The sequence below is a fragment of the Saccostrea cucullata genome, unplaced genomic scaffold (assembly GCF_032062105.1).
Source record: "Saccostrea cucullata isolate Sc308-1 unplaced genomic scaffold, CSIRO_AGI_Scuc_v1 ctg10648, whole genome shotgun sequence".
Taxonomy (NCBI): domain Eukaryota; kingdom Metazoa; phylum Mollusca; class Bivalvia; order Ostreida; family Ostreidae; genus Saccostrea; species Saccostrea cuccullata.
The window spans coordinates 12,707-22,951 of NW_026924078.1; the positions used below are offsets into that span (position 1 = coordinate 12,707).

Below are 10,245 nucleotides of genomic sequence, written 5' to 3' on the forward strand. Positions count from 1 at the left end.
CAGGTTGAAAGTGATTTAAATAATTCAGAATGGTCTATTCATTTGAAACTATTTAAAGGGACTCAGCGCTTGGGTTGACTACAAAGGATATGCATAACGAAGATTGCTGTAAAAAACTTCCTTGACCTAATATAAGATACATGAAAATAAATAAACCATTCTGACAGCGAATAAAGCTGTCAAAGTTATCAAAATTTTTTGCTAAATCCATGTTTACAGTGTTTTTACTTCACATAGCTATGACGTCCCAACCGCTCAACTATGACGTCACGAGCTTATGTCTGTATTACAAAAAGACAGAGGCAAAGGAAAAAATCAAAGAATTTTTTTTTAAAAATGTAATAAACAGAAAATTCAATGTTTTGTAGTTGAATATGAAATTTATTTCACTCGTGAGACAGGATTTTTCGCACTCGTGAAAATATCAAAAATCCTGTCCCATTCGTGAAATAAATTCCATATTCAACTACAAAACATTGAATACCCTCTATGTATATTATATCCTTAAATTTCGTTTCATAAAAGGTGAAGATAACTAATTGATCTATCTCAACAGTCCTATGAACAATAAAGACGCAAAACCAGGAAAGGGAGGGGGGGATAAAACACCAGAGATAAGTTCAAGTCAATTAAGAAATAAAAGCAAGAATAAAACTTTTAAGAAAAGGTTCTTGATAACAAGGGAAAATTGGAATATCGCAATACGCATATAAAATATTAAGTTTTCTAATTTTCGGGATTATTACAAAATATATAAAAATCTCAATATTTGACTTGGGTTTTTTTCAGTTTATCGACCGACGAAGACATATTTAAGCGGTTTCTCTGTTATTGAAGTTGTTGAAAATTTTGTTTTTATCTGCAATTAATAAAATTATTAAGTAAATAAAGCAAATTTCGATTATTTTTTTTTCAGTTAAAAACCATCTTCACTTACCAATAAAAAGACAAATTCCTGTGTCGACCTCATTTGGTGAAGTGTTTTAAAACATCAAAAGTTCTCCGTATTATAGGTGTAACAAGGAGTTGCATTAAGTATGCAATTCACATCTTAACGTGACTCCAATGTCATCAACATTTTACCGTTCGGTATTACAAGGTTCTCCTGGAGAAAGCGACCAGTTCTATTATTGATTCCATTAATAACACGCTCCCTCAGCATATATTAATGAACCTTTTCTTTCTGTTCTCAGGTGATTGTAATTTCTGACACGAATGATGAATTTAAATTTTAGCAAAATTATTTTTTTTTTTAATTTAATATTTGCTTCCTGTATAGAAATATTTAAAGAGAAACTTGATTTGTTTTATATCTGGTTATTTTTTTATTATGATACTTTATCAGATTATTTTTTTATTACTCAAACTACAATAATCAGATAATCATATTTTTTCATTAAATTTATATCGTCAAGTTATCAATCCATCGATCATTCTACAGCAAGCGTCATTCGTTTTTTTTCTTTATTATTTCCCCATTCTTTAATTGTTATTTTTCTCAAATTTGTATTTATATTTGTTACTACTCCTGTATTTATTCCTTAATTATCTTCTTTGTTAATTCAACCACTTTCTATTGGGTTTTTTTCCATACTTATTGTACATCTATTAGATTTCTTCCGTATAATTAGAACGTCATTCATTTGTGTAATTTAACATGATTTCATACTCAATAAAACCGTATTATGTAATTATCTTATGAGGGTCTGTCACCTTTATCATAAATGATAAGGAAACGGATTAGTATAACTTTTTAAAACTTGTTCCCGAATCCTTTTTGATCTTTGTACTTCTTGTCTGTATTTTTTGCTGGTCATGTTCAAATAAAATATGGTTTGAACTAATCTATTGATCGATTGATAACCCGGTAAATATCTTCATATGTTTGTTAAAAATCCAAATATATATTAGTATTAAGTAAATAGAGTTAATTTTCGTGCCCGTTATAAATTTTTTATTTGAATGTATTTGAGACATACCTTGTTTTCAATATTTGAAAATACAGAAAGCTAACCTACTGTTTATAAAAATTAATAAAATTAAAAACAACAATTTGCATTGCAATTAGGGACATGCATTTGTAATTTTCCAATGTGTAAACGTCAAATAGATTATCAAGGAAATATAAATGTTAAGTAGAATTACATCTCAGATGCATTTCTATTTTAATACAATATTGACCGCACTTAAGACATGAAAGTTACACATATGAATATTTATACCGTTTTCTTGTCATTTAAGCATCACAAAATCATCATTTATTTACAAAAAAACAAAACCAATCATAAAAAAATACAATTTTTTGCTAAAGAGATTTTTTTTAAATATAAATCATTAATGGAGATATGTTTTAAAGGGGGGGATAGATTTGGAATAAATACACATGTTTATTGATTTGAAATAATGTAACAATGTTTATAAGAATACAGGTATTAAGAAAACACTCAATTCGCTGTCGGCTTAACAGAAGCTTCCTGTTTAACATGTTTAAGAGTTTTATAAATAGATCACAGTATCTTGTCACTTTTGCGTTTTTGAAATCGGGATTTCGAAAAAAAAAAGATTAAAATTAATATGCATTTATATATTTATTAATGAGAAAGTTGTCTTGATAAAGTTAATGTTCTTATGTTCTAATGAATCTTATTTAATGAAAACGTAATACCTAATATAATCTGTATGAATAAGCAAATTGGTGGCAATCATTCAATCTACCATATCTAAACATAGGGCTGTGGGCGGATGTGACCCGTCAAAAGGTCAAAAGGTCAAAAGGGAATGTTTTCTCCTCCTAGGCACCAGATCCTACTTCCAGATTTTTTGGGGTGAGTGTTTCTTGCTCTGCTCACAAATCTGTATTGTTACTGTGGGATTCTTCTCTGGTTTCTGACTAGAACAAATATTCAAAGTATATAATGCTTATATGTCTTGTATATTTAGGTGTAAGAGATTTAAAAGAGTACCGTATTTTTCTCTCCTCATCACGATTGTACAACTTTAAATTGAAATTTATACTTAACTGCATTTGAAAACTAGCAGGGACTACCGGTATATCTTCTGTGGAATGATGGCATCTGAAAATATCTTCTTTTCTGCCTCTAAAAATTTTATAGAACAATGAATTTAGTTATAAATCAAAGAATTGAAATTGAAGAAATTTTGAAATGCAAGTTAAATTAATGATAACTAAGGGACTAAAGTTTCAAAATATATCATATGAATATGATTTTTCAAACAAACTAGAATTATGTTAACTTTTAAAAGCTTCCAATGCTCTAAGTACAGATTTAAGCCATAAATCCATAAAAAGTGGGGTTTTTTCTCTTTTAGTAAACGACCAAAACATCTTTGTTTTTGTATCATTTTATATTTACATTTCCATTGTCTTTGTCCGAGATAAAATTCAGATAGTCAATGTACTTTATTTTTCCATCAATGTACTGGTTCATCGATAGACGCGGTTTGTGGGAACGCACTTTGAAAAAAAATTACGCACTTTGAAAAAATGTTTTTCAAAGTGCGTTAAATTTGTAACAGCAGTTTAAAAAACTCACGTGCAGGGCGGGACAAATAGCTAGACAGAAGCAGGGCTTGTAGCACGTGGATTGGTGGAATCAAGAGCATACAAATATAAGGAATAACTGTCAGATTTTTCAATTTCATGACAATGATCAATCGATTGGCTTGCGTGATAATTTTATGCATATTCGGCGTTTATGCAAATTATCACGCAGGCCAAACGATTGATCACATCAGGAAATCGAAAAATAAGGCAGTTATTCCTTTTAAGTATCTTTCATTACTTTATGTGGCAACTTTACCATATATGAAAATAAGAAAAATAGTAATAGTACATACTAGCTAATACATGTAGCTGTGCCAGTCCTGAAATCATGGAATTAGAATTACAGAGCTGTCAACATTCTGAAATGACAAATAGTAAGGCAGGGTCTAGGGATCACCTAGGCCCCCTGCTGCTGAACATTTTTTTGTAAATGGACATGCAATCTAAGGCATGTTTCCATCTTGTTTACCCTAAAACATTGACAGGAATGTGATCGGCCCTTCTAAAACCGAAACGATGATACAAGCAAGCATTGTAAGAATTATGAATATATTATAATAGTAGAAACTATACACTGCCAGCTATGAAAATACCCGTATTATAAACTTTGAACGAGAAAAACCTGAAATCGAAAGAATATAAGGAGAAATCGTAAGGCGTAATTTAGACGCTGATTTCGTACGCCTTACGCCAAAATCGTAAGGGTTGGCAGCTCTGGAATTACACCCTCGATGAAAATGTTGTGAACACTCAAAGTAGTAAACTCAGGGAGTCACCAGAAACACCTTGTCAACTTGAACACCAAGACTGGTAAGACCAGTTCTACCCCAAAAATAACACTGCCCACAAAGAGATTTCCCTCCAAAACCTCGACCAATGAAATCTCATTGTAGGTTCACTTCATATATAGGTCACTGACCTCTCAAAGTTTATAACTATAAGCATGTATAAGGGAAACATATCTTATAATTCTTAATTAAGTTTTAAATAATTCTAAAGCTTCTAAAGTATGATATACCTTAAATAAATAATAAACTGCGGAAATATAAATACATGTAAGTTTAATTTTAAAATAAATTCCACATGGACACAATTTTAAAGGCATATACATGTTGTATATACAAAATTCTGCTGTGCTACAGTAAAAACTTGAAATGCATGATCATAAAATGTTACTTTTCATTATGCCAAGAAAAGAAATTTAATTCAGCAAAGAGAAACAAAACTGTTTTCCCTGTCTACGACTTTTTGGGACAACCCTCGTATATGGTATATAATATAATATTGATTTATTCACCCTGTGACATATATAGTTGATTTTAACGAGTAGTTTTGTGCTCGATGGACACTTTAATTTATTTGTAGATCAAATGACGCACAGTCACATTTCAGCTACTCCAAACCCTCAAAATATTTGAGTGGCTATACATACACACATACAAACAAGCATATTGCCCTGGTGATCACCAGACATACTTTCTATGAGATCGCATAATAAAACCCGGCGGTGACGTCTCTTAAATATATGTGTGAAAAATTCCCGAATGGGACGTTAAACAATATATAATCTATTTATCTAATATCTATCTTAATGAAATTTTCACTGAATAAAGCAGACAATATTACTAAGTGATGGTACCTGTGAGATTAAGTTTGACCGTTTTATATTAGAGGCAAGGTCAACTTTTCCCTGGACATTAAGTATAAATTAATATTGTTACCCTTGGATGCGCGGATCTAGAAGGGGGGGGTGGATCCGGACCCCCTGGAATTCGCAGAGTTATTAAACTATACTAAATAAAGTAAAAGTGACCCCCCTAGAAAATGTAGACCCCTCCCCGAAAACACAGATCTATAGATGTGAAATTGGTATGAAAAGTTACTGGTTTGAAGTTTCAAAAGTCAACGACAAACACCCCCCTCCCTCCACGAAATAGGTTTTTCATGTTGGGGAAATGAGTTTATGTTATGTATGATTTTTTGTTTGTTTACCTATCAATAATTAAAGGTTCATAAATATTTATAAACCAAGACCCATGTACCTGTGCTTCGATCAGTCCTTGAACTTGATGATGAATTTCTGTAACTTTTCAATTTTTTAAAACTTTTTTTTTTTTAAAGACAGGTCTATTTGACTCAGGAGGTGCAGCTGCTATAACCAGAGTAAAGTTTTGAAAGGTCAATAACATAGTACTTTACTATTTGTTGTTTACAAACCTTTTTGTTGGACTTTGTACTTTCCATGAGTCATTCCCCTTTGTCGCACTCTTCAACACTTAGAAAAACAGCTGACCGATGCGTGCAAGACTTCTGAAATCATTTCACTCGGCGACGGAGAAATGGATTGATTTGTGATGGTTCGGTGAAATAATCGAATAATTTGGATTTACAGGTAAAAGTTGTTACCTGTGTAATCAGATTTCACTGTTTATATCTTCGGGTGATCGATTGATATTCTGATGTGCGGTTAGAATTTGCTCGAATGTTTTCTTCGTTTGTACTTGCAGATCCCCTGAGCTCGGCGGATTAGAAGTCATGTCGGCGGTGCTAGTTTCCCTGGGTTTGTTAGGAGTTCTCTGTGCCATTTTTCGGCTTCTTCATTTGTCCATATACGCAGGGGAACCGAAACTTATCTATAAGGAGGGGTCCCAGTTTGTGAAATCTATTCTAGACATCTGTCCAATCTTTAAAGAAGTGTAAGTAAGATAATTAATGTTATTCAGCTTTAAAACTTATCGGGAATATGATGTTTTTTTGTAAAATGCATACCTTTGAAATTTTAACAGTGAATCAAAAATGTTGATAGAAGAAATAAAAGTATGATAACATTATCATGATTATGTAGTAATCTCCCCTGTCTATAAAGGTGTGACAGGATTCTACTTTGTTTTGTTTTATGTGATTTGACTAAACAAGTTGGTGTGAAAAAAAAACGAATACATGGAAATCTAAAAGATGGTAAATAGATACTGTTGTCAGATAATAAAATACTGATTATATGATCTATTGATTCGGTAGCCAGACAATAATACACCTATAGATTTTGCCCGAGGGGCTGAGTATTAAATATGCATGTAACCTAATTTGTGATAGACTGTTATGAATAATTGACGTAGTAATACATGTAGGTACACATATAACTAACATCCAATTGGAAGCTGTAATTGATAAAGAAATCCAGTTATTTACTATGTATACTGATATTGCGATTTTACGGATATAGTGAATTTATATTGGATCCCCAACTGTATAAATTGAACAAATCCTAATATGGATATAACAAATTATGGATATAGCGAAGTAATTTCATAGGTCCCAGTGACTTTGTTATAACCAAGTTTTTCTGTATCATTATTTACTGTAGCAGTAGATATCTTGAACCATCTTTTACAATAAACATCTACCCGGTACTATAACTATTTCTATTCATAGATACCTGCCTCCTCTAATTTACTATTGATATCTTCCATCTACATGTATTACTGTAAATATCTAGTACCATTGTTTACGGTAGATTTCTACCACATTTTTCCACAAAGATCTACCTTCTCTGATTTACTGTAGATATTGACCATCATTTACTGTAGATATTGACCATCATTTACTGTAGATATTGACCATCATTTACTGTAGATATTGACCATCATTTACTGTAGATATTGACCATCATTTCCTGTGGATATTTACTGATTCTCTACACAGATATCTACCTCCTCTGATTTGGGGTAAGAGTGGACACTTACAGACATTTATCTATGCAAAACTGGGAAGAGTTCAGTCCCCCTATCCTAAGGGTGAGAGATGCAGTGTCCTAATGTCAGATGGCGCTACCATGACGTATGATGTGTTTGAACCACACAAAGCTCACCCAAGCAATGGTAATCATTTCACTTTTGATTTTGACAGTTCTTAGTTACTTACAATGTTAAGTGAACACTTAAAAGTTTGTTTCAGTGTACACATGTAGAACTGTCAAAATCAATATTTTTAGTCAGTCAGCCAAAAGGGAGCCTCATTTTAAGTGAGTTTAACGGGAGAGGGCAACCAAAACAATTTTGTTAAAGATGGCCTATGTCTTGAAGTACAGAAAAAATATGTATAAACATGTTATTTAGTCAGTCAGGTGTGAACATAAACATATTAGTGCCCTGCCTCAATGATTCTGGTAAGGTTGTGTATTATATACTTAGTACATGATTGTAACATGTTGAATTTGTTATCAATGGCTAATCTTCACAGGATTTGATCAGGCGACAAAACTATACTTCAATTCCCAGTGAAGTTTTTAAACTGTTTTACTTATTTAATTCTTAAATGAGATGATTTTCAAGTTTTTAAAAATATCTAAATCATGCTTTGCTGAACAAAAGATTTACAGAAACCACAGTAGACAATATTTAACTCAAATATTAGTTACTGTAGATTCCTTATTTTTAGCGAGTACTTATTATCGCGAAAGGACTCTTCAACGTCAAATCGCGAGAATAATAATTCGCGAATGTACGGTTGATATAGAGATTTTACATTGTTTTCAGCATCATAAAAATAAAAGCGAGTAGTTTTAATTCGCGAGTGGTGCTGCTCGCGAAATTACGCGATTATTAATTCCACGCTTATATTTAGGAATTTACAGTATTATCCCAGTGAATTGTCTTTCTTGACAGAGGGTCGGTGAACCTTAAGAAAAGCAGCATACTAAGTACCTCTGTGGGTCAGCTATCACTCTCAGCATGCTCAGAGTTGAATGTTGAAGTTTTTCATACTTTTTTTTTACTAGGTGACAACACTTATATTGAGTGTCTCTGTAACTAAACTGTAATCTATATAAAGTTTTCATACATGTATGACTACACGTAAAGTTGAATGGGTCTGTAACAGTCATTATATTTGTCAGATGATGTTGTATAATAATTATTTTTATCTGTGTTTTTTAAGGCGACCTCACAAATTTAAGATGAATGTCTCTGAAACTGTAATCTATATATAAATATTTAAGGTGACTACACCATGGTTCTGTGTCCTGGTATTGCCAACAGCAGTGAGACGTCCTACATCTGTACGTTTGTCCACTACGCTCAGGAGCGGGGATATAGGGTGGCGGTCCTAAACCACCTGGGGGCACTTCCCAGTACACCTCTCACTAGCTCAAGGATGTTTACCTACGGTAAAGTAACTTCAGCTCAAGGATGTTTACATACGGTAAAATAACTATGGCTCAAGGATGTTTACTTACGATATTTTAAAATAACCATAGCTCAAAGAAGTTTACATATGGTAAAAATATAGTACATAGGTTGAAAAATATGGTATATTGTGTAAAAATCTGCAAGAAAATAAATATGATCATAAAACTGATTTAATCAAATCCTGACATATCAGTCTATGCGAGAGTATTTTTTTTTACCACACAGGACATTCAGTCCTGTGTAAACAAGGAATACACAGGTCCCAACCAAATTTTGTCTGAGAGAAAAACGTAATGTTATAAACTAAAATCAAAACCCTCAATGTCATGTGAAAATTTCCATTTAGAAATCGATCACCAAGTCAGATTTGTCCCCATATGTGATTGGTAGATATTGTTTTCATAAAACATTCTTTATCCTGATTGGCTGTTCTTTGTTTCTTAACAGCCATACTTATTCCTGATTGGTTGATATTTGTAGGTGGTACAGAGGAGTATGGAGCGATGGTAGAGGAGGTGATGAAGACCTACCCAGACACTAAGTTGATGGGCATCGGCTTCAGTATGGGAGGAAACGTAGTCGTGAAGTATATAGGAGAAGATAACTCCAGGCAGGAAGGCTTTCTCTGTGTTATGTCCCTTTGTCAGGGCTATGATGCTGAGCTGTAAGTGGCAGATAACTTTATATGGTTTGCTTATTGAGATTGTGAGGTAAAATGTATGCTAGGAATTAAGCTAATTTTTATCTTCTTGACAAAAAAGGGAAGAAAATAAACATGCTTCATGTGTTAATCTGTACAGTTTTTTTTTCTCTGTGACAGAGCTATAGAACTGGCCAAGGATTGGGTACATCTACGACGGATGTACGGCTATGTGATGACGTCGAACCAGAAGAAGATGTTACGGCGACATTATGACATGTTACTGGGTAAAGCCGTCCAGGAGAAATACAACATAGACCCAGAACAAGTGCTAGCTTCTACCTCACTGTACGAACTGGACGAGGCTTATAGTCGGTACGTATGTACCAGTGTTTATTTCCTATGTAGCTTGTAACACGAGCTTTGGTTGGTTACACAGTCAGGTGTAAGTTTCCATGCAAAAAAACTTGAGCTGGGGGTAAATAAAACGTGACGTCACAATGCATATTACTTTCTCTATGATAAAAACCAAATAACATGACATCATGATGCATTGTAATACGTAGTTATCTGATTGATAGATTGAGACACAGTTGATTAGACTCTGATATTTTCAAAGAATTTTTAGCTCACCTCAACGAAGTTGGGGGAGCTTATGTAATACCCTCGGCGTCGGCGTCGGTGTCGGCGTTGGCGTCCCAGGTTAAGTTTTTTGGAGCAGTTTTCTTTTTAAGTATTTCTATGTCCTATATTGATTAGACATGCATGGAAGATGCTTCTAATGCGTTTCACTGTAGCAGTCAAAGTTTCAGATGCTGCAATTTCAGCAAAGGAATGGCCAGGTTCATGTTTTT

At 33.1% G+C, this 10,245-nt stretch overlaps 1 protein-coding gene across 1 annotated transcript; it reads left to right on the forward strand.

Moving 5' to 3' along the window:
- The first annotated feature begins 5,879 nt into the window (after positions 1 to 5,879).
- LOC134265654 (monoacylglycerol lipase ABHD2-like) lies at positions 5,880 to 9,806 on the forward strand. The gene is made up of 6 exons (XM_062747877.1): positions 5,880 to 5,957; positions 6,073 to 6,261; positions 7,268 to 7,443; positions 8,562 to 8,729; positions 9,232 to 9,415; positions 9,572 to 9,806. The coding sequence occupies exons 2-6, from the start codon at positions 6,101 to 6,103 to the stop codon at positions 9,804 to 9,806; spliced, it is 924 nt and encodes a 307-aa protein (XP_062603861.1). The 5' UTR covers positions 5,880 to 5,957; positions 6,073 to 6,100.
- The last annotated feature ends 439 nt before the right edge of the window (positions 9,807 to 10,245 follow it).